The following is a 27,571-nucleotide window of genomic DNA, read 5'->3' as shown; positions in this document are numbered from 1 at the left end:
GCACTGACTCATCAGTGCATCTACCTCCATAATTCACCTTCATTATCACAATTATAATGAACACACGTCTGTGCGACGCTCCAGAAATGAGAAATGCGACATGCAGTTAGTTGGAATGGCAGCAAACACACGAAACGGCATGACATCTGTTTCTGCATCTTGCATGCTTCGACGTCACGCACACCACAGTGAGAGCATGCAGGACGGGATGGCGGCGTTCTTAAAGCATTCGCATCCGTGTCATATCATTAATCGTTAGCATCAGTCACACAGCGAGATGACGGGAGGACACAAAACATGTCACAGTCACGTTCTACACTGGAGCTGAATGAGAACAGATGACGGGAGGCGGGAGGAGTCTGTCTGGGTGTGTGTGCTGTCAAAAGCTTTGGAAACATGTCATATCCTACACAGCACGTGACATAAACAATGCTGTTTGAAATGAGTGGGAAACAGTCCCTGAGTGGGGAAGTACTAATCGTCAGGGTTGTTTTTTTTTTGTTTGTTTTTTTTTCAGGAAAAAGTAAAAATGACCACAAAAGCAAAAGGTGGGAGTTCGAGCGAGCCTTTGAGGTTAAAAAAAATAAATAAATAAAAATGCAACTTTGTTTGTATTGATCAGATTTTTTGTGTTCAAAGTTGCAAAGTTCAGTATTGAAGAGAAAACAATGAAGCTTTAAATACATTTTCAATGCATAAATACATCCCTTTATCATTAGTTATTCTCTTCTGAGCCTTCATATATCATATATCATATCATAAAATATGAAACAGGAGAAATGCTTGATCCTGATTGGTCAATCATGTTTCTCACTGGAACCAGTAAAGTGTGAGGAAACAAAGTAACAGATGACTGAATGTGAAATTATTAACGATGACATCACAGCGTGATATAATGTCACGGTTCGGATGGAGTGATTACATCTATATTAAATGTGCTGTGACTCCAAACCTCATGTGATGATATACGTCTAGAAAACTTTTCATCTGCTTAAGAGAATCACGGGGGGAGTTTACACCTCAACATCAACATTTTGGTGAATCCCATTTTTTTTGCATCCGTGGTCATTTTTAGTTTCGTTATCATGTAGTACTTGGGACTCAAATATGTTGTTATATGTATTATATTGCTAATATTGGCTAACACAAACTTGACTGAACATTTCTACATTTTTAAATATGAACCAAATGAAGTGTGTCCTTACCTCGTTGATCTGATCCATAGTAAACGTACAGAGCCACAAGAGGAGAGAGACAGTGCGTGAGTGAATAGCTCTAGGGGGAGAACAGTGCTTTTTCCAATTTCAGCAAACATAATGCCACTAGCACAACAGAAATCACACACTCAAGGGTATTACGCTACGCATACAGGATGAGTAGGATATACAAAAGGTGTATATGGGAACAATACACACCCTGTAATGTCACTGCTCCTGGCTATAGCAAAGCACGAGGCAGACTTGTTTTTTGTTTTTTTTTGGAAAATGTAGACAGTGTGTTAAAATGTGTGTATAGGAGGACAATGTTGTGGATTCTGCTGCTCTACTGCAGTGCCTTAAGCCATTATGGATCAGGCCTGGAGGCCGTCTCCGGCTTGGGGCATCTCACACTGAGCCCATCTCACACAGGTGATACTCACTGCCCATATATTATTTACCTCCTCAGCCTCTGTGATACTCTCACGCTGAAAATGACTCATTACTGAGAGTAAGAAAGTGTAAAAAAAGAGGAGAGGCTAAATAAGAAGAAAGGAAATAGACAATTAGAGGGTGAGAGAAGAGAGGAGAAGAGAAAGAGAAAGAAGAGGAAGAAGAGGAGGAGGAAGCAGAAGAAGAAGAAGAAGAAGAGAAGGAGAAGAGAATGAGAAGAGAAGAGAAGGAAATGAAATTAAAAGAGAACGTATGAGACAAAATAAGAAAATTAAAAAAAAAAAAAAGAAGCGAAAAGAAAAGAAATGTAGTGATAAGAGAATGTTTTGCTGTCACGAAACCAATATTCGGTGTAAGTGCTGAGTGTGTAGTGTTTGTGTCAGACCCAGTCACAGTACAGTGTGTAGAGTGTGTGGATTCTCTCAGACTATTACATGACTTGTGATAACAGAGTCCTGATTGTGCGACTGAGAGAAACAGTGCACACATTAGAGGCTGTGTGCTTCTTTCTCACAGTGTTCAGCCTGCCAGAGTGGTGGAACAAGGCTCTCTTGGGATTCCTGTATGTGTGTGTGTGTGTGTTTGTGTAGGTGGCATTGGCATACTCAGTACACATACTCCAAAAGCACACACACTACACAACGCTAAGCATGAAAGAGGGAGGGGGAAGCAGAAAGAAATCACAACAAGACATCTATCATTAAAGGGTGCATTAACTATCCATAAGCTAAGTGTGTTAGACAGGAAGTCAAAGCATGATGTAAGACTGGAATGAGAGACATGACAGAAACACACACACACACAGATGCAGACAGACTGAAAAGCTACCTCGTACTCCTCTTTAAAACCGTATCCCTCGGCGCACTTCATCTGGGTGACGTGCTCGAGCAGGTCGGCCACGCGGATAGCCGGGTGGAGCTGACCTGTCTGATAGGGCACGTCTGCCGTCTCGCGCTTCCGGAGAGAGTGTGTGTGCGTGGAGTGTGTGGAGTGCATGGAGTGTGTGGAGTGAGCGTGGGTGTGAGACTGCACCAGGCTGCTGGTGTCGCTGGCCACCGTCTGCGTCTCGTCTTAAAAAGAGAGAAACAGGGCAAAGCAAACGTGGTGAGACTCGGAGCGTGTGTTCATAACAAACATACACAGTCTTTTACAGTGTCGTTACTATGTAGTAACATGGAAAATGGTGGACTAGTGTAGTAGTTAGTAATATGTAATATAATTATGAAGGAAAAAAAAACTGTGAAAGTGTCCGTTTGGGATATAATTTGATTGGACAAAACAACACTGCGAGGGAAGGGGAAGGGGTGGATGAGTGGATGCAGAGGGAGGAACACGTTGCATTTAGATCTTATTATTATTATTATTATTATTATTATTATTATTATTATTATTATTATTATTATTATTAGCATCCTGCTATGTCTTCTCTAAACCCTAGAAATAATGTCACCTCTCACGTCTAGGAGCCATTCGCTTCTCTGAATCTGAAATTCATTTTTATGACACGATGAGGCACAGGCACTGTCGGAACACAGCAAAGCATGAGGTGGATGTGTGACATCACAATGACTGATGTAATTCCTGTGCACGACACAATCATGGAAACCCTTCAGAAACTAGACGAACAAAATAAATAAATAAATAAATAAAAAATAATAATAATAATTAAAAAAAAAAAAAGGTGACGTGGCACATTTCGGACGTGAGGCTGTGACATGCCATGCGAGTTCGAGGCACATGGTGGCGCTGGGGTGGTGATATGGGAGTATGTGTGACAGGAGGAGGGGGCGGGAGGGGGGCCGAATGGTAGACACCTTTTTTTTTTTTTTTTTTTTTTAATGGAACACACAACCTCCTTCCCCCAAACAAGAGGCAGACTGAGGAAACTTACCATTAATGGGGACTTTTAAGCAGATACATTAGAGGTTAAATGTAAAGAAAGATCGACAGAGAGGAAGAAAAAGAAAGAGAAAGAGAGAGAGAAAGAGATAGAGAGGGAGAGAGAGGAAAAGAGAGAGGAGACAGGGTATAAGCAACAATACACCAAAGAGCACTGGCACACTACAGCTCTGTTCACTAGCCTGAAAGCCTGTGATAGCGGGGTACAGATTAAAGGACTCTAAGGTCATCCAAAAGGCCGATGAATGAGTTTGGACACACAGCGAAAAGGATTGAAAATGAATTTCAATATAGATACATATAACAGACTATAGAGCGTATGCCATTTGAGAATGTGTGCTTTAGTTGTTTCATTATATTTACCTAAATATCACATGAATACTGATTATTAAAGGAATCCTGGTGATGTAAATGCATTTCCCCCAATCATTCATTAAGCTGGATGGATTGTTTTGTTTGTTTTTTTGGAGGTAAATCGACTACAGTACGGCATGAAATCTCTAAACTACTACTAATACAACTCTTACCAACATCCGTTAATATTTAATAAGATGCACTTGAACATCTCTTTATGTTCTATTCCCATTATGTTAGCGTAACATTACGGCAAAAACCTAGGGGCACATTTTGGAGTAAAAGTCTGTAATAGAGTAAGGAAGAGAGAGAAAAAAAAGGTTGCTTTATTATTCTATTTCATCATGGGATAAATGAATAAACACTAGCAAAAGAGGAACACAAAAACAAGTGGGGCAGTGGGAACTAGCTAGAGGCAGGCGTGACTTTAAAAAGAATTGAAGAGGAGGCTGCTTTGGGAGGGAGAAGATGGTGGAGGGAGAGGGGGCCAATGGAAAGCTTGTTTTTTTTTCTCCTCTTTAGCTACACATCACTAAGTGACACGAATCTTCACTGGACTTTATTGCTTAATTATTCTCTTCAGCATTGAGCTCATGTTGTACGAATAGCTATAGTCATGGATGCCAAACAAGCTGCTGCAACTATGGCAACCAGGCCACCCCTATTCCCCTTGCCCCACCCTAAAGTCCACTCCCCCCACATCCAGTCCACATGTCTGTCCATGCATATGAGAAGTCAGACAGGATGGGACATCACACGCACGATATGCAGCGCAGATGGGATGAAGTGAAACCCCGTCTTGTGACGGAAAAAGGAGGGAGGAAGGGAAGCAACAGGCAGGTATGGAGATGAGGCAGCCATCTTTATAGGTAATAATAAACTACGTACAATGACTACAAAACACAGTGCCTTCTTTATTTAGCTGTCCTAGTACTTTGTGAACATTTATGGTTATGGAGGTGTGAACAAAACGTTTTCGCTCACCTAATATGGCAGTGGGCACAAAGGGGTCTGGTAGGCGTTAACCGTAAAATATGAAGCGAAAGGGTGTGGTGGCCAATCGGAGACGACAGAAAGAAATGAAGAGAGAAAAAGTAGCAGGGTTAACAATAAATCCACTTTTAGAGAACAAAAATATCAAACTTGTAGACAGAACAGAGAGACAGAGAGACAGAGAGAGAGAGAGAGAGAGAGAGAGAGAGAGAGAGAGAGAGAGAGAGAGAGAGAGAGAGAGAGAGAGAGAGAGAGAGAGTCTATGGCTTACAGATAATATTATTTTAGCATTGGCTGCCTCACAAACGTGCACACTAGATACATGGTCAGTGCAGTAGGACATTGCTGGTAATGCATACATGTGTGCTCTCTCATAAGACTTATCACAGATAAGTCACAGACTGCTACTCTGCTAACTCGTGTTAGTGGCTAAATACAGAGGAGGTGTGGGTGCTGTTACCTGGGTAATAGGAGTTGGGCAGAGTTGTGCTCAGTGTATTTGTCTTCACCGTTAGCGAGCAGGGAGAAGATCCAGCTGCAGGTGGATGCAAAACGTCATTCACTTTAAGCACTGTTAGCACACATTAGTTATTAAATATTATTAACTGGCCGAGACAAAAACGTGTCCCTGTTAGCGATGGTTGACAGCATCAGTAACAGTTCTAGTTCTGTTGTTCACTTCCTGTTTCTGTACAGATTACCAACACAGGATCCAGATCATATGTGTTTATACAGCAGTTTAGACTGAATGAGCTCTGATACTTACTCCTCTTGTCAGTGTTACTCACTGGATTATCCCTGTCTGATTGTAGATGTTGTTTACTATACACTTTAATAAGCACAATGGATCCTAACTTCTCTTAATGTAAGTCACGTTCTTTAGATTATTCACTGTACATTTCATTTACTGCCATAATGCGTATCCACTGACCCCAGGAAATCAGATTAACAATAATAGTCCCTAATTTTAATACACTGTCTAAAAAACTGGATTTGAATATCTAGCTGCTTTAAATGATGTTAATCATAATAATCAGGACAAAACTATTTGCCATTCAGGGGGCCTTTAACATCTTTACTTGAGTGGTTTATGATTATAATAGTATTCATTAACATTTCTTCAAACAAAAAGCTCCAGTTATCCTTAAAGGTACTGTATGATGAATAAACATTTACATATATCATTGTTTCTGCAGTAACCAGTCATATGGGTATACTGTACACACACACACACACACACACACACACACACACACACACACACACACACACACACACACACAGACACACACACACACATATGTAATTGCTGATAAGAAGGTTTTTCAGTGTCGGTTTTTAAGAGCCAACAAACAGTCCTGTACGTGAATTAACATAAGTTTAATAAACTCGTGCTCCTGTCAGATGTAAGTTGTGTCCTGCCTCACCATCCTGATCTGTGTTAGTGTTAGCAGAGCTTAACCCACTCACACACAGCAAAGCCAGGGTCAGTGTCAACGGATCGATTAATCCGTCCAAAGCTGCATCACAGACAGCTAACTGTGGACACGTCTGAGGGACAGGGATAAGACAACAGGTGTGTGTGTGTGTGTGTGTGAGCTTGTGTGTGACCTTAATACAGGTAGACTCACAGCGGCTGTTCAAGTTGTGAGTGTCCATGAAAGAAAGCGCTTCATCGCAATTAGTGCCCTGCTCCGTGTAGCTCTTGTCCATGGAGTTCACCATCACTGTCATCTCCTGCCGAGTGCTGCTCAGCGTCTCCTTACGCTTCTTCGCCAGTTTCCTTTTTGGAAAAAGGAAACACAACCGAACAGATATTGAACTGTCAGTCATCAAAGCACATCTTATACTGTATCTCTAAGGATATTTTAACCTCAATCTAAAATCTCTAGTAGGTAAAACAATGAAGCACAGATACAGATAATCCTGTGTTTCCACTGAAATCAACGGAAATCCAATTAATAAGACAGAAAAAAAAAAGATTTAAAAACTCAAAGCATTTTCAGTGAGCACAACTAAAAAGGAAAATATGAGGATTATTCGAACCCTGAACTAATCAACAGGGCAAATCAGCATTAGAGTAATCACAATGCTAGACATAATGATTTGAGCTTGATTGAGAGGGAGAGGCAACAGTCACAATTAAATTCTAATATAATTACAATCAATACCCCACCAAGACCCTTCTGGGATCCAGGCTCTTTGTAATTACAAGAATACAGCTTCAAAAGCACTATTTCTCTCCGTGTGGTTTGTAGCTCATCTCATACATGCACATTGCTGACTTGGAAATGAAAGCAATGAATACCACAGCGAGTGTATCAGGTAGCAAAGCAAAGCCAAACGGCTGTCACTAGGGAGGGAGAGACGAGGGAGACCTAATCGAATTGTGCTCTGGTGGATCCATACCTATCAGACACTAATTCGTTTGAGGAGTCTTTGTTTTCCAGAGGCTCTGATACGCAAGGAAATGCAAATGAGGTAAAATTATCTGTCCAATCTGTGGGAGCAGAATCAAGCGATGGGAGGGGCTCCAGGCCTGAGGCTATGAGATCTGGTGCACTTTGTCCTCAGGGGATACACACTAAGATGATTTAGAGAAGTGCAGAAAGTCGCGCCAAACCGCAAAGTGTGGTCATGCTGGAAGTTTGTACAATCAGCAGAGCGCATTATACGCTGAGCGTCTGCCGAGCCAAAGAGACGGGCGACGCTGGATCGAATATCGAGCATGATTGATGAAAAAGACCGGCAGTCTTATTGCTCTCATAACTACTGCAAACTACTTACAGCACACCTGAATCTATTTAAAACACTATTCGAGATACATGGACTTTAGGGATGGAACACAATGCCAACATCTGTACCGGTATCAATACAGTGCTCCAAGTAGCTGTATTTAGATTTATACTCAAAGTGGGCGTGGCCTAAACTAGAAGTGATTATAAAAATACATTTAACCCCATTAAAACACTGAGAAAAAAAAAAAAACATGGGGTAGAAATGCCAGCAGTGTCGGTAACATGTCAGCTACCAACCAGATCATGTGCTTCCTCTTAATTGACAACTGACTCCTGACCCTGAGCGTTTGTGATGTGTAATGGTATCTTTCCCAACAATACTGCACAAACCTTTCTGTTTTGTGTCTTAGTCACTGCTGCAATCTTTCTACAAAAAAAAAAAAAAAAAAATACGGAGTCTTCTACTTGTGGTGTTTGTTTTTCCACATATTCTGTAACGTACAGTAAAGGTGAACTCATAACATGGATTGTAAGCTGTGAGAGTCGGGTCCCGTCTCAGAGTATCCGCCCCTCACCGTGTGACCTGTGGCTGTGTTTGACAGAATGGTATGGAGAGGCTAATGTAGAGTGCTCGGCATGCCGTTTTCCCTCTTCCACCCTGCTTATTTCCTATGGTGACACTTCCCCCGCAGCCGAGATCTGACAACACTGCACGAGGCTAATAAATGAACAGTTACAACAAAAGCAAGTGTGACAAGAGTTCGCTGTGATTTTGCACAAAGCAAAAATAAAAACCTTCCTATGTTATAATCTGAGTCTGAATGAGCAAAGACAAGAACAAGAAACACAGAGCGTGATTGTGGAGAGGAAATACGGGGTTCTAACTGACGACTTGATCCGACTGGTTTCTCGTTAGTGAATGAGGACGTACTTTATCAACATTCTCCCACTTGGCATTTCTCTTTCGCCTCTCTGCTCGGGTGTGTGGTAAATGAGAAAGAGATGTGAGGTTAGCAGCGTGGGACCGGCTGCTGTTTGCTTGGCAGTGGTGGTGGTGGTAGGAGTTCGGGAGACACAGGGAGCTGAGGGATGGAGGGATTGCTCTGTGCGCCGGCGCATGCTGAGCGTGGCTCTCAAAATGAATCACTCCCCCATTCAGAGCTCATTGAAAAGGAGCAGAGGAACAACAGAGAAAACGTGTTGTTCGTTTGTTACCGTAATACTACAACCCGGCGAAAATTCGTCAGCAAAGCAGATCTACTGAAACGTTCCCAAACTCATATTTTAATCGTGGGAGTTCACTTTAGTGCAACTGAAATGAGGCACACATTTATATTTTTAGATTATAAATTACAATACTTCCTATACGTCATTTTTTTTCGGTTCGGAATTTTCAGGACTTCAGACCAAAAGTTAAAGAGGGCAGTAATGTAATTCATTAAGTCATGAATTTGTCTTTATTTTTTTTTTTTCTGCTCCTGAGATTTTGCTGCTATGCTGAATGTTCTGTAAAAAAAGACAACACAATGTGTACACGTACTGTAGCACAAAACCTCGCTTTTTCAGCACAGAGGATGAGGTCATTTAGAGAAAGGGAAAGGCTTGTCATTGTGTACACTGACATTGAAATTTGTTCCACATACACCAGAGGGCTCTAAAAATTACACACTGCTCATTTAAATTATGATTCACTCGGTGCTGTCTTGCCAATTTGGTAATGTGTTTTCAAACAACACAAGCCACCTGGTGTGCACATCCCCGATGTCGCTTTCCTTTCTTTCCTAACCAACTAAGCAGTAACAAACCTTTTTCTACCGAGGTGTTGATTTCCAACATAGTAACATTCTGCCTAAATACCTTCAAAAATCTTTGAAACCGTTGGCGCCCAGCACGAGCGAATTCATTTAGAGCTCTGATCTGAACCCTACACCAGTGTGAGTATTGTAGCTTGAGGAATGGTGATTATGTTCTTGCTTATTGTAAGCGGATCTGCGTGCTTAGTCAAAACAAAAGCGTGACCATTACGGCCACATGGACCAGTGGGGCATTGTGGGTAGTGTGCTAGATGAGTCAGACCCAGCAGAGAGTAAAAGCCTGACTCAAAGTCAACATACACTTTGAGTTATGAGTAAAATGCTGGTCCGGATCATGAGGGAGCTTTACACTGAACACGAGTGAGCTGAATTATAATAGCAGAAAGATATTTAAAAAAAAAAAAAAGAAGATTAAGAAGGATAATTACTGCCTTCTGTAGACATTAATGGCATTATTGTTCGTATATAAGTCATATTAATTGGCCAGAAGACCGGTTATCTTACTTTAAGATCCCAGCAGAGGATTGAAAAAAATCAAATCAGAAACATGTTTCAGAAAAGGACTCGAGCCTTTTTGAGTCATTTCTCCACACGTGTGTGTGTCTGTGCTATATTTGATAATCCTTATTGCCGGGGTGCCAAGACTAGTGACACACTGGAGGATAGAAACAGACCAGACCTTTATATAAACCTAGAATCATCTGAACTACATAATCAAAATGCAACCTATGTGTATCATGAGAGAGTTATGGGTTAATGCTCCAAATACCTGTATTGGGATTTATACCTGAAGTGACCTAAACTGGAAAATCTTTTTACCCAGCATGCTTTGTGAATTCTGGCTCTGTTCCTTAATCTCTACGTCGACAATATCACTGTGGGTTTTATTGTGACCAGGCAGTAACTAAGGACGATTGAACGTAAGTAAAATAAATTCAAACGTGGTCTTCTTTGACTAGAAAGTTTCATATCTTCATATCAAACAAAAACCTCCTACCTGCGTGGCCTTTTTGGTTGCATACAATGAAATCCAGACCTTTATTAGTAACCAGGAAATCATAATCTCCTCTTGATATCTGTATTTTTGATACAGTTATCTGTTCAAATATATGCATTCGTATTGGCTTCCGTCCCTAAAAGACGACATCACTGACTAGCCAGAGTCATGCAAATATCGCTGATTATCATCAGTGCGTACTGAGATAAAAATATTCAAGACAATACGCTTGCAGTTTCTGAGTTGTTGTTCAGCCTGCAGTTGAACAACAGCACTAAGACAAAACAACAGGCTGCGTATAAACTGACAGGGAGATAAGCCGTGAGAACTGAGCTAGATCTTAATTCACCTGGACAGAAAAGCGAGGAGAGCGAGAGAGGCGGGTAATCTCTGTTTTTCATACTCATCCTCTAGACTCATGCTCTCCACAGTCGACTAATTCCATTTTCTGTGGTGAACTAAGTTCACACATCTTTTTCTTTTCCTATATCTTTTATCTTTGCTCTTCCTCCTATTCCATCATGAGCTGTGTCTCACCCACCTACTTTAACCTAGCGCTGCTTCTCGTCGGAACCTTTCTATCTCTCTCTCTCTCTCTCTCTCTCTCTCTCTCTCTCTCTCTCTCTCTCTCTCTCTCTCCGTCTGTGTACACTTTGGCTCTACCTCATTAGCCTCTTGTTTAATGATAAGCAGTAGGTGTGTGTATGTGTTTGTTTGAAATAATATAAGGTGTAAAGGGTGTGTATGTGCAAGGCCAGAGTGTTCTATCCTGGAGAAGAGTTTGTTATTTGTTGAAGAGGAGCTGAAGGACAGAAAAAGGACTACCAAGCTGCAGACAGCATGGTTCAGGATGGAGAGATGGATATGAGGAGATGCTCTGTGACATTCTCCTCTACCCCCCCACCACCCACACACACACACACACACACCTCTCTCTCTCTCTCATCAACATCATCAGCAAGCTTATGCTGTCAGTAAAACAAATGTGCTTGCCTTGTTCCAATTAGTGTGGTGTGTGTTGTGGCTCGGCACTAAAGCATGTTCGCTTAATGAAGGTATTCGAGTGCTGGGCAGCATCCTCTAAATGCCCCGTCACTCTCGGTGCCAGCGCACACACCCTAATGCCATCCGCTGTTATTGGATCGGACAGGACACGATAGAGGGAGAGGAGGCTAGTTAGGCACCAGGCCGAACGTCACAGGCGTCTCTCTCAATCCCTGCACCGCATGAACGCCACCGCCCTATTGCCCCCAGTTATGTCTCCTAATCGTATCCTTCCCAGCATTCCCTGGGCCTCGGCGAACAGTCTACACATGCCAATCAGCTACACCGCTGACTGGGACGAAGGAGGCTGCCATGTCAATCTTCCCCCCAGCTCTAGGAAGAAGCTGAGAAAACAGAAGGTGTGATTGGCACGCACTCGACGTGGGCGCATCCCCACCAACGTCAAACCTCCGCCAAGCTTCTAGCTATCAACCGTAATAGGCGGGATGAGTTTCAGCCAGCTCCTGAAGCAGCAGGCACAGAGTTGCTTTCTCCCTCTTCTTTCCTCCGCCGCTGGGAGCGCTCAGGTTACTCGCATGCATGCAGGATGGTAAACAACAAAACAGTGTAGTGCAGTCATTCATCAATCACCAAGTCTGACAAACCAGGTCAAATCAGCATGCATCTAACATGAACCATGCAGGAGAAAACTGGTGAAGAACGATGAAATAACAGATTCAATGAAATAAATCATCAGAAGTGATGATGTGGATGCCAGGGGTTGGAAAGAGATGACGGGCTAATTCTGCTTTGCTCTTGCCTGTGATGACCGGCAGAGAGATTACACGAAATTCCCAAACCGGAAGTGGGTGGGAGCTTCTCTCACCGGTTGGTCACAGGCAGAGCAAAAGAGTTAGCTTCCTCACTATGAGTGTGTGTTAGTTTGTTTCTTAGAACAAAGATGAAACAGATGTAAAATTAGTTGGTCCTTTTTTTTTCTCCATCGCTTGTGAGAAGACAGGCATTTCAGTAACAAATCTTGGGATAAATTTATACAAAAAGAATTCCAAAGAAATAACATTAAGTAATATTTAGAATGATGTTTCTGGCAGTTTACTCCAGAACCATCTCAATACCAGCTTATGATCGAAACAACTAATCAAAGCAAGTTGTTTAATCTGAAGTTTGCATTGGTAGCTTTCACATACGGAGGATTATCATGTACATGTAGGCTATAAAATGCCTGTCTGTAGAAGGACCGTAGTAGAAGAACTAAATCTAATCATGCAGGGAATAGCGTACAAGTCTTTGTTGGAAAAGAGCAAATGCACTAACATTGTACAAAGGTGTTTACTTACAGGTAATAAGTGTAGGAGTGATAGGTTCTTCTGCCGAGTGAGGTGGTGGTGGGGTATAAGCAGTGGAGGGGGAAGGGGGGATGGAATGAAAGGAAAGAAAAAGTAAAAAATATTAATGCTCGAAAAAGAGATATAAAGATGAACAAAAGCAGACATGGTGGCATACGTGTATGAGAGAGAGAGAGAGAGAGAGAGAGAGAGAGAGAGAGAGAGAGAGAGATAGAGAGAGAGAGATTTGGCCTCGTGATCGAGAGTTACGGTGATTGCGGATAGGCGTCTCAGACATGCTCGCTGTGACACTACAGATAAAAAACACTACAAACTTTCTGTGGCCAAAAGAATTACAGCTGGAACGTTATCACATTTCTAATCGTCTATTTCATGCCAGTTAGGATCATCAACTTGTGCTTCACTGTTTGGAAAATAAGAGGCTATTTACACCCAAAAAAAGGAAGAAAGAAAAAAAGGAGAAGTAATTACTCTTAATAATACGAAATAATCCTCTGAACAGAAATTTGACTTGCAAACATTTAAAATAAGACCTTTTTTTTTTTTTAACTGTGAAGTGTGTGTTTAAGTGAATATTCCAGAGATTTGTAGTCTAATCTTTATCCATGTTTAGTATGGCTGTAGAAGATGAATGACTATTTTCCTGGAATGGAAATCCCTTGGATTCTGATGTCGGACTGAATTCTGAGGGCAGTTGGTGGGGCAGTTAATAATACCTCATGCTGAATGCTTGCTTTTGTTCACTTATGTGTAGATTCCAGTCTAAATCTCTATGATCAATTATTTTAGGATTTATTTTGTATTACAAAACCTTAAAATATTTAGATTGTAATGGGACTGACTTGTTATATTTTTGCTCTAGTACTGGAAATTTGGATAAAGCTGTAGTAAAGAAAGATTTCTACACAGCAATCTGTGTGTAAAATGTAATCACTTTGGCTTTTTACTAGCTTCGTTGGCAAATTAGCAAAACGAGCTAAGTTTACTACCTGTGTCGGCTCACCAAAGGCACCAGAAATCTCTGCTAGTTTATTTTTATTCAGATATTTCTACACAGTGAATGAGACGTCATATGATGTATAACACTAGATGTTATACATCATCAATAAGATGAAACCATTGTCAGAAATTTTAGTTTCAGGAGAGCGGGTCAGAGGAAACGTTCCATCCGGTCATCTGGATCTGTCACTTAACTCCATATTATCTAATGCGCAGAATTAAGAAGGTTTTTAGTATCAATTCTCACTTATTATTATTATATCTTCCTGCTGGAAATCCTTTAAAGCTCTTTTCTGTGCAGGGATTCATCAAATAAAGCTCAGGCCATTCAATTGCAGGAAAATAAAGTGGTCTAAAAGCGGTTGAACATGCCAGGGCTAGCGTGGCTCTGATATAGCTCTCCTCCTCGTCCTTTTTCGATGACAGAGGCCGGTGTGATGAACAGGTAGACGAGAGAAGATCTCGTGTTTCAGCATTCAGAACAGCACTGAGTCTCGTGGGCATGATTCTAAATGGTAATATCAATTGAACTGCGATGTCTAGATTTAACATGAGGATTAGCATGTCCTACCACACTTCCATTTCTAATCTAATCCAGTTAATTAAACCGACAGATTCAAACGCGCCCGTTCATTTGATTAAGCTATATTGAGCAGAATTCAATTAAAAGGATTGTGCATAGTGAGCATAACCTTCGCCGTGGCTCCGGCATTGCCAGGAGAGGTGTTGCTCCTGCTGGAGGGAAATTTGTGTTGTCACAAATGTGACTAATAAACTGTGTGTGTACATGAAGCTAACCTTGTATGGGGGATCAGAGTGTAGGAGGGCAGCGGGGGTTATTGTAATGAGGAGCTGGTATTAACTCTGCCACTCCTTTTAATTCAGCATTTCCTCTGTGCCTTTACTGAACGCTAGCTGAGAGAGACATGCTAATCTAAAACAAATACAAAGAACATTGTGTGTGTGTGTGTGTGTGTGTGTGTGTGTGTGTGTGTGTGTGTGTGTGTGTGTGTGTGTGTGTGTCTGCGTGTGCGTGTGTATATGTGTGTGTGTGTGTGAGATAGGAGATGAATATTTTCTCAGACTGACTCTAGAGACCTCTAGGTTCTGAAACAGGGTTTTTAGCGACTAATGTAAACTAGCTTGCAGCTAATCAATCACTCCTCAGCTCCATAGCTTTCATTACCATTTCCCTCTCATCTCCATTTTACCTCAGTTTCTCTTGTGCATCTCTCTCTCTCTCTCTCTCTCTCTCTCTCTCTCTCTCTCTCTCTCTCTCTCTCTCTCTCTCCCTCTCTCTCCCTCTCTCTGTTATTTAAAAATAAAATAAAAAAATCGCCTCTCCATCTAGCTGTTCTAAGCTCATTTTAAAAGAACTTAAAGATGTCTGATTAATTATTCAGCCTCACACTGACAATCCAGTGGCCCGTGGGTCACAAATGAAACTGGTGTGGAAATCTATTATTAATAGCTGCATTGGAAATCCCTCCTGCTTGTGTTGAAAATACAGGGCAGTTCATAAAGTGCGTCTCAATGTGATTATGATAAACCGGGTTATAAATGCCACAGTAATGTGAGAAGAGGTTACCGCTGACTTTCGAATGAATTTTGAGCAGGCTTCTCTGGATGTCTGCTGCAAACTAATTCCTCCATCTTCCGTGTAGCTCGCTCACAAAAGTGTTCCACACACAGCATAACAAGGAGTAGGAGATATGAAAAAAATATGATATTGTGATAGATGAAGATATTTTGATTATGTTTTTAATCAATAGTTTCAGCACGATTCTTTGGCTAACTGACACCGACACCTGATTATACGCGTAATCGCTGGAAAAGAACACATGATATGCTCAAAACACGAAGGAACACAACAGAAGGAACACTATTTATTTCATTTTGTTTCAAGTTTGGAAGAATGTTTTTCACGTCATCTGATTCAGGCCATGTTCATTAACATACACTGTATTTACACCACACACTCATCCGCCTGGACAGAGCTGCAGTATAGTCTATTGGCCGACAAGTTTGTTTGTATTTTAGGTAAAAGCAAAAATAATGGCACACGCCAGATTAAAAAACATAATGAATTTTGAGGTTGAGGGGTTGTGTCAGAGGCAGGATTCAGAGCATGCTGACGGGGCATTTTTTTAGTCATTTCAGGGTGCACAGGAGCACATCAGTAGGATTCACATTTAATTACATAATAATAATAATAATAAAAAGAAACACCTCTGGATTAGATCACGCCTACTTCAAGGTTACGCCTTTTGTTATTTAGAGATATATGTCATATCACCTGACCCTAGTTCACCGAGTGTTTAACTGCATATGGGCATAAACATGATGTCATTATTACCACAGAATTATTTTATATATGGAGTGTATGTCTTAATGCTTACCGTTTCTTCATGAGAAGCACCACACCGAGGAAGATGATGACGAAGAGCAGGATGCCGGCGATGACGCCAGCGATCTTTACCGTGTGGTCGGTCTGTTTTTCCGGCTCCACCGCGTTCGGTTTGTGCGTCGCTGACCCTAAAAAAAAACGACATAAGTAAAAGTTCAGGTGGCTTATTAGGAATTCGGAGGAATTAAATACGACCAATTAAAGACTTGTGCTAATGGCTTGTACATTAATTGGCAATAAAATCTCTTAGTGCTGAGATATTCCTGGCAGTGACAGCAGCACAGAGACGTCTGCAAACTGGTGCACGACTGTCAAATTAGCAGAAGAGGAACAGTGTGGAATGAACGTTTGAATATTTAAAGGCCTGCCAACGTAAAATATAATTAAAAGAATACTCCGGCATTTCGTTTCTCAAACAAGTCTCTATCCAACACATCTATCTATACGGTGTGTAGGGTTTCCACAGGCAAAGATTTCAACTCCTTGCTCTATGCTGGAAAGCCTGCTTAGTCAAAACTTCATTATAACTCAAGTCTAAAGGCAGGAGTTGGAGCAGTCAACAGTTTATCCAAAGTGCTTTCATGAATTTTTCATACAAATTTATTTGTAAGTTAAACTTTAAATCTCTACAAGTCATTCGTTCCGAGATTGAAGTACTTTTTAGATGGAAATTTGGGGTTGATTATTCATTTCAAGGTTTGGACGGATGAAAAGTGCATAAGAAGAGCTTTAGTAAGACTTTTATCCCCTCGGGTATGTCTTCTTTTTCATCAAAAGCTTTGTATGTAAAGTGGTGAACGTTTGTTTTTTCGCTTTTAAAAAGCACTAGCAGCATGGTTTTGAATTCTGTTCAATTATTAGAAATACTAATATAGGTGCTAATATAAATAAACTAATAACCTTTATTTATAATCTGAACAATCCTGACCAATCCTGTAAATGTATCACACACTGCTGCTTTTGATATTCATTCATTCATTCGTTCATTATCTACCGCTTATCCGAACTTCTCGGGTCACGGTGAGCCTGTGCCTATCTCAGGCGTCATTGGGCATCAAGGCAGGATACACCCTGGACGGAGTGCCAACCCATCACAGGGCACACACACTCTCATTAACTCACACACTACGGACAATTTTCCAGAGATGCCAATCAACCTACCATGCATGTCTTTGGACCGGGGGAGGAAACCGGAGTACCCGGAGGAAACCCAGAGGCACGGGGAGAACATGCAAACTCCACACACACAAGTCAGATGCGGGAATCGGACCCCCAACCCTGGAGATGTTAGGCGAACGTGCTAACCACTAAGCCACTGTGCCCGTGGCCCCCCCCCCCCCCCCACACACACACTTTTGATATGAACATGAGAAATATGAATAATATATTGTATTCGACTACATATTTGCATTACATGTTGGTGAGATATGGGAAAATGCAGCGTACACAATTCACACTATATAGTCTACGTAGTTTTATTCATGTATTTATTGAGAAAATGTAACAACTGCATCGAGGCAATTTTACATGCACTACTGCTAGACATTAGGTGCTGGAAAAATGCTGGAGAATTCCTTTAACTTGTTATACAAAGCACAGGAAGTCCACTGAGCTGTGTGCACTGTTCATTTCTAAAAGCCATTAGGACTGCTAGGTTGATAAAGCTGAAGCTATGTGATAACCACAGTGAGGCAATATGTGATCGGTTCAGCATTGCCTCCTCTCTTCCATAGATAAGACTGTGTGTGTGTTTGTGTGTGATTGTGTGTGTGTGTGTGTGTTTATGTGTGTGTGTGTGTGTGTTTGTGTGTATGTGTGTGTGTGTGTGTGTGTATGTGTGTGTGTGTGTGTTTATGTGTGTGTGTGCACTACAATATGAAGCCATGTCAATTCTACCACCTGTGAACTGTTTTTTCTGTGGCAGTGAGTTTAGGATGAAATTTTTTTAGAAATTGTCAGAAATGTTTGGCTCAACTGTGTGTGTGTGTGTGTGTGTGTGTGTGTGTGTGTGTGTGTGTGTGTGTGTGTGTGTGTGTGTGTGTGCACCATTATCACAAAAATATTGTGTAGTGGGATGTTAGAACTATGCATGCTTGTTTATTCACACTGGTCTGACTGCAGGAACAGAAGTCAATGTTGCATCCGGGCCAAAGTTCACTGAGCGCACAAACATGAGTATCTACACACACACACACACACACACACACACACACACACACACACACACACACACACACACACACACACACACACACACACACACACACACACACACACAGTGCTGTCTTTCTTTTTGATAGGGTGTGATGGTGGGTGTAATGGAAGTGGATGGGTGGAGACAGTCTTGGCAGGGTGAGTGTCTGACCTGTTAGTTGGTTGTCGCCTGCAGCTGGAGCAATGCGGATATACGGAGTAGTGAGCTGCGTCACTAAAATAGCGGCTGACAGAGTGAGATCCACAAAGGCATGCAGTGAGAGAGAGAGAGAGAGAGAGAGAGAGAGAGAGAGAGAGAGAGAGAGAGAGAGAGTGTGAGAGAGAGAGTAATAGATATAGAAGTGAGTACAAAGCCCAAACGTATAAAAGAAAGTAAAGGCGGACACAGAAAGAGGAAAAAACAAACAAAGTGTTTAAGCAGAACAATTCCACATAATTTTTTAAGCACATTATATTATAATTAACAACAATACAAAATTACTTGAATAGCCAGGTTTTGCTGCATCACAAAATATTTGATCCAATCAGGTTTCCTATGCAAACGAGGTTTCAAATAACTTTTGAAAATGTAAAAAAAAAAAACAAAAAAAAAAAAACAAAGCAAAACAAACAAACAAAAAAAGAAATACTAAATGATTCTGGATAAAGAGTCATTCTGAGATTTTAGAGTTCAGGTAGCAAAATCTGAAAATAATAAAATTTACATTTCCGGCTTAAATGTTAGGAATTATGGAAATTCTTACCAATCTGCTGGTCAGATGACCTTAGAACTAGATCAGTAACTAAAATGTAAGTTAATAAATAACCCCCTTTTGCCTGTAGCTTTGTTATAGAACCAAGTAACCAAGTTATAGAATGTATAGCTATGTGTAAGATATGTTTTTTGTTTTGTTTGTTACATTAGAAAAGTGTTGGAGGGGGTTTCAAAATTGCGATTTCATAGAATCTGTTTAAAATATTAGTTTAAAAAATATGGTCTTTAAATCAGGTGTTGCTGTGACGTTAATCAACCATTTAATATTAGTGCACGCAGTAAGAGGGCATTATGCTAATAAAACACATCAAACTATGTGAGCATGCTAACTTAATACAGAACCTTACCTTTGGTGGCAACTCGCACGCAGTCTATTTTGGTCTCCTGCAGAAGAACACAAGTGTGTGATTGGAAGTAGTAATTTGGCTTCAGTGCACAGCAAAGCAATATGTATCATGGATATCATGCTAGCTGATGGAAGACGGCGTACCAGAAATACTAGCCGAAAAAATTCTTTACAAAATAAATGCACTTATTTAGTTATGAAAAAAAATGTTTTGTGTTAGATTTAGTTGTTAAAAATAGTACGTTTCATTTCTTTTTTCCAGCTCCAGCTAAAAGGAAGGGCATTAGGAGTGTGGGATTTGATTAATTATCAGTCTTGAATAAACAGACGGGAGGCTGTCTGGCTAAGTGCCCATCAGCATTCATCAGTAGCACTAAAACACTGGTCTTCAGTCAATTAGGAAGCGAGCTGTGGCTCTCCCACTACAAAGCAACATAGAGCAGCCTTTTAAAGAAAGCAAGCAGTGTCACTGCTGTCAATCTAAACAGTCTAAATGCTCTTCTTTAAGAGCATGGGTGGAGAGAAGGTGAGAGAGAGTGAAGGAGGAGAGGCAGAGAGAAAAAGGAAAGAGACAGGCAGAGATTGAGACATGGAGCCGGAGAGAAAAGAGAAACTCAGAAACGCATTAAGCAGCACTGTGTTAATGTGTCCGGGTGGAAGCGGGTGCACTCTGCGCACTGTAGCTGTGTCACTCACAGGCTCTCCATGAGAAACTTTAGCTATCATGGATGAAGTGCTTTCAACCCTAGTTTTCCCTCCTATTGATAGAAGCCTCCTCTGATTGGGTGGGAGCTTTTTGAACATTTCACCTGACAATGTGTCTGAGGCACTAAAAATGGCCTGGTGTAATTCTGTGGTCCAGGGGAAGCACGTTAAGTGTCTGTACTTATTACTAACATCAGCACACTCAGCTCTACCAGGGGGCAAAGTGGAAAGATGCTTTATAAAGCATACAAAAGTCTTTCATCTGTGTTTTGAGTGTGTGTGTGTGTGTGTGTGTGTGTGTGTGTGTGTGTGTGTGTGTGTGTGTGTGTGTGTGTGTGTGTGTGTGTGTGTGTGTGTGTGTGTGTGTGAGACTGTGTGTGACTGTGAATTCAGTTTCAATTCTGAAATCACTGCCTCAATAACATCCATTAGGAGTGAAAACATCCACTAGCACCAGTCCGCTGGCACTCACCTAAACAGAAGTACAGTAGTGAGCAGCAGAGTAACATGCGGTACTCATTCTTGGCTCTCTAGCAGCAATGCTAACTGGGAAAGGAAGGGGGTGGTGAGTGGGATACTTTGATTGTTGGAACACTGTGAAAGCAACAAATGATGCATCTGCAGTAAATCCTTCGACACTGTCAGTGTCAGGGTGGTATGATAATGAGTCGGATTACATTTTGAGAACCAGAAGCAAATAACTTATCAGAAAATATGTCCATAATTATCATAAATGTGTGAAAACAAAAAATATGAACTGTAGGATTTGGGATGATTGACACTTTCTATAAAGTGTAGAAAGTGGGTGGGATACTTTGATTGTTGGAATTACTGAAAAGTTTTGCATGAGTGGGAGGGTCTGTTTAATGCTTTCATGTGTTGGTGGTATTGGTCAACTTTCTGATTAATAACACTTTCTGCAGAAGTGAGTGGGATTTATAAAATTCTGTGAGAGCTTGCGATATTGTTGAAACTTTTGAAAAGACTGGAAAAGTTTCTGGGTGGGTTTTGTGTTAGGTGTTTGGTGAAACGTTCTGCAGGAGTGAGGAGGTTAGTCAAATGTTCTGCAGGAGTGAAGAGGTTGGTCAAATGTTCTGCAGGAGTGAGGAGGTTAGTCAAATGTTCTGCAGGAGTGAGGAGGTTAGTCAAATGTTCTGCAGGAGTGAGGAGGTTGGTCAAACATTCTGCAGGAGTGAGGAGGTTAGTCAAAAGTTCTGCAGGAGTGAGGAGGTTAGTCAAATGTTCTGCAGGAGTGAGGAGGTTAGTCAAATGTTCTGCAGGAGTGAGGAGGTTAGTCAAATGTTCTGCAGGAGTGAGGAGGTTAGTCAAATGTTCTGCAGGAGTGAGGAGGTTAGTCAAATGTTCTGCAGGAGTGAGGAGGTTGGTCAAACATTCTGCAGGAGTGAGGAGGTTAGTCAAATGTTCTGCAGGAGTGAGGAGGTTAGTCAAATGTTCTGTAGGAGTGAGGAGGTTAGTCAAATGTTCTGCAGGAGTGAGGAGGTTAGTCAAATGTTCTGCAGGAGTGAGGAGGTTAGTCAAATGTTCTGCAGGAGTGAGGAGGTTAGTCAAATGTTCTGCAGGAGTGAGGAGGTTAGTCAAATGTTCTGCAGGAGTGAGGAGGTTAGTCAAATGTTCTGCAGGAGTGAGGAGGTTAGTCAAATGTTCTGCAGGAGTGAGGAGGTTAGTCAAATGTTCTGCAGGAGTGAGGAGGTTAGTCAAATGTTCTGCAGTAGTGAGGAGGTTAGTCAAATGTTCTGCAGGAGTGAGGAGGTTGGTCAAATGTTCTGCAGGAGTGAGGAAGTTAGTCAAATGTTCTGCAGGAGTGAGGAGGTTGGTCAAATGTTCTGCAGGAGTGAGGAGATTGGCCAAAAGGGCAGGATTGAAGAAATGGGCAGGATCAAGATTGATCAAGAATGTATGCGGAATTGGACAAACCCTTTATGGCCCCAAGTTCCTTAACTGCAAGGGTTTCATCAACAGGATTTTGTTCAAGGCTACGAGTCTGAATAAGTGGTAAATGCTTCTGCAGAAGTTGGCAGCATTGGATAAATTGTCTAAGCGAATAGACAATATTGATCAAAACTGTCTGTGGGAGTGGGTGGGATTGATCAAGTGTGTTTGCAGAATTGAACGAGAATTTCATAACAGCATGATTTTCATTCTGTAGCTTAACAGGATTGGTACTGGCTTTGCTTAGGTCTGGGTTCAGTTCTGCAAGGCCAAGAATAAAAATTGACGTTGTTTTGGTTCACATGATGCCACATCTTGGGTTATGTTAATCCACCATTTTAACACTCACCCCATTAGCTGTGCTGACAGCCTGGTAGTAGACACTATAGCTCTTGTGGGGAAGCAGTGGTGCATTCCAGAAGCCGCTGTAGGTTCTGTTGTCTCCCACAGTGAACGGTAGAGGTGATGGGATGCCCCCAGATGGGAACTCTGCTGTGAAGTAGTACTTAGAATTGAGCGATGTTGCATTCTGGTAGTGGACGGGGATGGGGTAACAGCGCAGGATCTCTGCCTCACCGCCACGTGTTCGTCTGGGCCTCTCTTCCTCCACCACCACCTGATACACACTGTGAAACAGACAGTCAGACAGAGAAGGAAAGAAAGAAAGAAAGAAAGAAAGAAAGAAAGAAAGAAAGAAAGAAAGAAAGAAAGAAAGAAAGAAAGAAAGAATGAATGAAAGAAAGAAAGAAAGAAATGTGATACACTGCATCACTATGTTACAGACACAAAACAAATCCTGTAAAGCATGCTGTGCTCATAATAAAAGCTAATAAATTAATACATATACAACAAGAAAAGATATGTTGAAATGCTGAGTCTTTCTTTGCAGGCATGAAACCAATTTCGGTCTCAGGTTCCATTTTCCTTCAAGTGAACAAAATCCTACATGGTCTACTGTATAGATGGATCTACAATCAGACACAGTGCGCTAGTCCTATCTACAGCCCAATCTCTACACTTTCTGGCTTTTCTTTCATCTTCCGCTCTGTGGACTCTACGACACCTCAAGTGTCTTCCTTCACATGGGCTTTCTTTAACACGGTGTACTGAATCATGTCCAATATTCTAAAGCACTGCAGCAACAGAGGAGCAGAATTTCTCTGCGCAAAAGCAAAAGAAAATATCCCTAGGTGCTGCTTCACCTTTAAACATGTAAATAATTAAAGAGCAAACATAACCAGTGCTGTTTTATAATTAGATCTAAAACTGTACTGTATATTTCTACCACAGTAGGCACTTTTACACTTTTATCATTTATCGGCCTCTCGCGTTCGTGTTCATAAATTTGGAGTAACTACCGAGCCTTATGACACTAACAATTTCCCAATAGCATTGTGTGTTGAACCAAATGACAGGATGCTGTTAATACTTAATATTATTAATACTTAAAGTAATATTTACACTGTATTTGTTTTCTTGCGAGTAAGCCTGAACCAATGAATAACTAAATATCATAAATAAGTAATACAATAGATGCACAACAGTAAGACAAAGGCCTTAATACATACAGTACATTTGTAAGGATTAACTTGGAAAGAATATATATCATTTATGCTCAACTTGCCCATATTTTCAGTCAAGAAAACATAATATTATCTAATATTTAATTAAAGATGGCGACTGAAAAGCTTGCGAAATGTAAGGAATGGTATAGAATTCATTATAATAAGAAACAGGAACAGTTGCCTATGAATATACTACAGCTCCATTACATGCTCATGTAGTGGGCTAATTACCAGACGCCTCGATTCTTCTTCTTAGAGGCAGGAGATTTGCATAATATGTGATGCCATTTTGCGCGCCTGTGGCATGGGCGGTAAAAAAAGATCACAGTGTTTTTCCTACTTCAAAATGTAATTTTTTTTTCATCTGATAAACTCCATTTCAAATGACTCAAATGTGCTCTTAGTTTATGTGAGCCAGTCATGCAATGGTTAGCAGCTAGCAGGATGAATGTTGACTGATGCTAATCTGACCTTTGGGTTGGCTAATCTGTAATAAGTCTTGGTTTGTTTGGGCTTGCTAGCAAAAGGTTATCTGTGACTATAAAGAGCAAGGTATATAAATATACTGCAGTTAATGAAATTACCAAATTCCACATTTCTGTGTGGCTGAAGCTGACTGCTGCCCTTTTCCTTGGTTTTCTCATTAAATAAAAATCAGCTGAACAGCCCCCTTTATTTAGCCTGAAGCATCTCGATATTACAGTATGGTCCGACCCTTACAGCTCCCCACACTGCACCATAGGGTGCCTCTAATAAATAACTGTGACACAACAAGCCTTTATGCATTCATGAAGATTGAAACTTCTGGCTAACTCTATCATTATGCATCCTGCAGCTTTGACTTTCTTTTATATGTTGGCATCAGTCACTGAGGCCTCCTGTGGCTAAGTGCCGGGTCCTCCTGTTTAGAAAAGAAATATGATCTGCTGAAATATTTATTCCGGTGAGGCTCTGGGTCTGAAATTCTGAAGTTAATTAGCACCTGGCCTCATAGAGAGGTTAGAGGTTAGAGACAATGGGGCAAATTATTGCAGGCCTATCTTTATTATAAATAAATGAGAAAGAGAGAGGGGCTGGGAGAGAGAGTGACAGAGCAAGCAAGCAAGCAGAAGAAGCAAACATAATGAGATGATAGCAATCATTACAAATCGTGTAACTGATCACCATCTCAGAGTTTTATCCAATATATTGATATTTCATGAACTGAACTTTTTTCCACTGGCTTCTGCTCACGGCTCATGAATCATAATTGAATAACCGACTGCGGGTCAATATCACCAAATGCATTCTGAAAGATTTAATCCCTTTGTTTAATAAACTTCTAACTAAGTGAACCTGCTCTGTTCCATTCAGATTTGGCACCAAAATGTCCTACAGCAAAGACTAGAGACGTGTCAATACTGAGATTGCTACACTGTAAAAAAACGGTTGCACACGAGAGCAGTTCAGTACAGCGAGCACTGAGCACCGAGTCAAGGTGCAATTCATAGTGCTTACTTTTTTTCTAGTAAAGAACTCCATACACCTTATACAGAATACATACAGTAAGTGTAACAACAAGTGCTAGAAGTACCAACATAATCAGAGATAAACAAAATGTACCACAATGCCTCTGATGCTTTAATAGTATGGTACAGTAGGTTACACAAAAAAGTAGGACTTTTATATGAAACCTGCTCTCAAAGAACATGGCGTAGCAAGACATCCAGGTTAGATTAAAGCAATACCTTCTTGCATTGATCGAAGCATAAATTCAAGCAGTGGCAGGATATGTATGATGAGAGCCAGGAACTCACGATCAGACAAAGAACTCAGAGCCTTTCTCATTATAGATGTCGAAGAGATTTGCATATTTCTTAATCAAAGCATATTGTCAGGTGGAATCCTGGCTGGTGTGAACAGTCTACTTGATGAAAGCAAGCTCAGTTATCAATAAATTCGAAACCGAGCACCGTTGCTCTTCCTTCTGTTACTGTGTAAACCAACCTTTATTGATATTATGTATATAATGTGCTTAATATTTTCCATCAATTCTAAAAAAATGTAATTTAAAAGGTCTCATATGATATCTGTGCATATGATTTGGTAGTAGGTTTGTGTGTGTGTGTGTGTGTGTGTGTGTGTGTGTGTGTGTGTGTGTGTGTGTGTGTCTGTCCGTTTGTTTGTGTGTGTTGTCATGCATGATAGGTGGGGTATGCAAAGCCCCCCTGCCCAAAGCCCTCAGGCAAAATAGAGATTGCCAACAGCTATGAAGTTCCATGGAAGCAAGATGGACACCACATGCTCTCTTTGCTCCTGATGTCAGCTTTTTCTTGTTTATGTTGAGGTTAAGTGAATATCGTTTCATCAACACCATCTCACACATATGGTCACTAAAGTACAAGGAAAAATGACTGATAATAATAATAATAATAATAATAATAATAATAATAATAATAATAATAATAATAATAACATAATTATTCCTATTATTTCCTTTTTCTATTTCAAATATCCAGGTTGAATAAGAATAATCCACTGACATTTGAAGAAATAAGATGACGTTTCATTAAATTTCAGCTAAATCCATTGTAGGCAGTAGAAGAACAGAAGAGTTATATTTATTTCTATAATCTTCCGGAGAATTTATGAAATTAATTATAAAGTACAGCTGAACAATAAGTAGGGATTAAACCATGAGAGAAGCATGCTGTTATAGGAAGATAATCAGTGACAGGGTGGTGTGCCGTGGTCCGACTCCAAGCACATTTGATGTCACCACCCCTGAAGATGATTATTTTATAGTAACAGCACATCATTATGTGTTTTCATCCTCTTACACCACAGCAATCCAATTTATTGTTTATTAAAGAACAACACATTATACAATTCACCTGTTTATAGTTACAGTGCACCTGAATACCAAGTTAGTTCCTGTTAGCACTTGTTATAGCTGTAAAATAGTGGTTCATTCTCCGGTTAATATCACACACACACGCATACACACACACACACACACACACACACACACACACACACACACACACACACACACACACACACACACACACACACACACAGCTTGTCATGTTACATAGAAACCGTCCCATGTTCCTGTGCTACAGCTTTAACTCTAATGGAGTTACATTGGAGACTTCTTCCAAAAGCATTAAAGAAATATCTCCACATCAATATTTTGCACATTTTAATTTATCTGGTCATTCTGACCTATCAAATTAAGTTGCCTTGCATCCAGCATCCAGACCAATCAAGTTCAATAACTGCTCAATAAACCCAATAAACAAGCAAACAAACTGCCATACGTTTCAAGAAAACAAACGTCCTAATGCCTAATGATTATGTGCTTGTTTGCTTGAGCAGCTCTGACACACGCCTCAGACCCATCGCTGTAGACAAACTGACATCATCCAATCATTCAGCCATTTGCCTAATTCGGCATGACATGAACTCACCCAAAAGAAGAAAAAAAATCCCGAAATAAACAGTGACAAACGCAAAGGCCGTCTGAGGCATGAGGTGTTCCGGAGCATTACATGTTAAATTGGCAGCAGCACTGTGTGTGTGGTTTGATGACTATAAAACATGCCCTGAAATGATCGCTGTTCCTTACATGCAGGCCTTTAGGCACTAAATATGATCATAAACATGCAGCAGATGCTCTAGTGCACTCATGTATAATCTACATGGCTAGAAGAATATGTGCAGACGATTGGGTTTGACGTGCCGTCCCGGCTGATGACATCAGCTAATCCTCAGAGGAAGTGAAGAGCGCTTCTGTGGTTCTTCCTGTGGTGGCCGAGGGCCAAGCGACACCGGGGAAGAAGAAATACGCTCTC

At 40.9% G+C, this 27,571-nt stretch overlaps 1 protein-coding gene across 6 annotated transcripts in view; it reads right to left on the bottom strand.

Annotated features, from left to right (window-relative positions):
* The window catches only part of LOC113645143 (receptor-type tyrosine-protein phosphatase mu-like), a 186,100-nt gene that overhangs the window by 33,699 nt on the left and 124,830 nt on the right, over positions 1-27,571 (bottom strand). For 2 of the 6 annotated variants that reach the window (XM_047806457.1, XM_047806460.1), the window contains exons 12-22: positions 22,520-22,796; positions 19,517-19,553; positions 18,567-18,641; positions 16,194-16,329; positions 12,787-12,816; positions 6,527-6,678; positions 5,356-5,430; positions 4,887-4,913; positions 3,541-3,552; positions 2,478-2,719; positions 1,206-1,214 (exon numbers count right to left, since the gene is read on the bottom strand). In XM_047806457.1, coding sequence (XP_047662413.1) covers positions 1,206-1,214; positions 2,478-2,719; positions 3,541-3,552; positions 4,887-4,913; positions 5,356-5,430; positions 6,527-6,678; positions 12,787-12,816; positions 16,194-16,329; positions 18,567-18,641; positions 19,517-19,553; positions 22,520-22,796 — 1,072 coding nt within the window. The remainder of the gene's footprint in view (positions 1-1,205; positions 1,215-2,477; positions 2,720-3,540; positions 3,553-4,886; positions 4,914-5,355; positions 5,431-6,526; positions 6,679-12,786; positions 12,817-16,193; positions 16,330-18,566; positions 18,642-19,516; positions 19,554-22,519; positions 22,797-27,571) is intronic. The other 4 variants (XM_047806456.1, XM_047806458.1, XM_027150480.2 and 1 more) reach the window with 4 other exon arrangements.

This window comes from Tachysurus fulvidraco, chromosome 22 (assembly GCF_022655615.1).
Source record: "Tachysurus fulvidraco isolate hzauxx_2018 chromosome 22, HZAU_PFXX_2.0, whole genome shotgun sequence".
NCBI lineage: Eukaryota > Metazoa > Chordata > Actinopteri > Siluriformes > Bagridae > Tachysurus > Tachysurus fulvidraco.
This window is presented reverse-complemented; position numbering and strand designations above follow the sequence as displayed.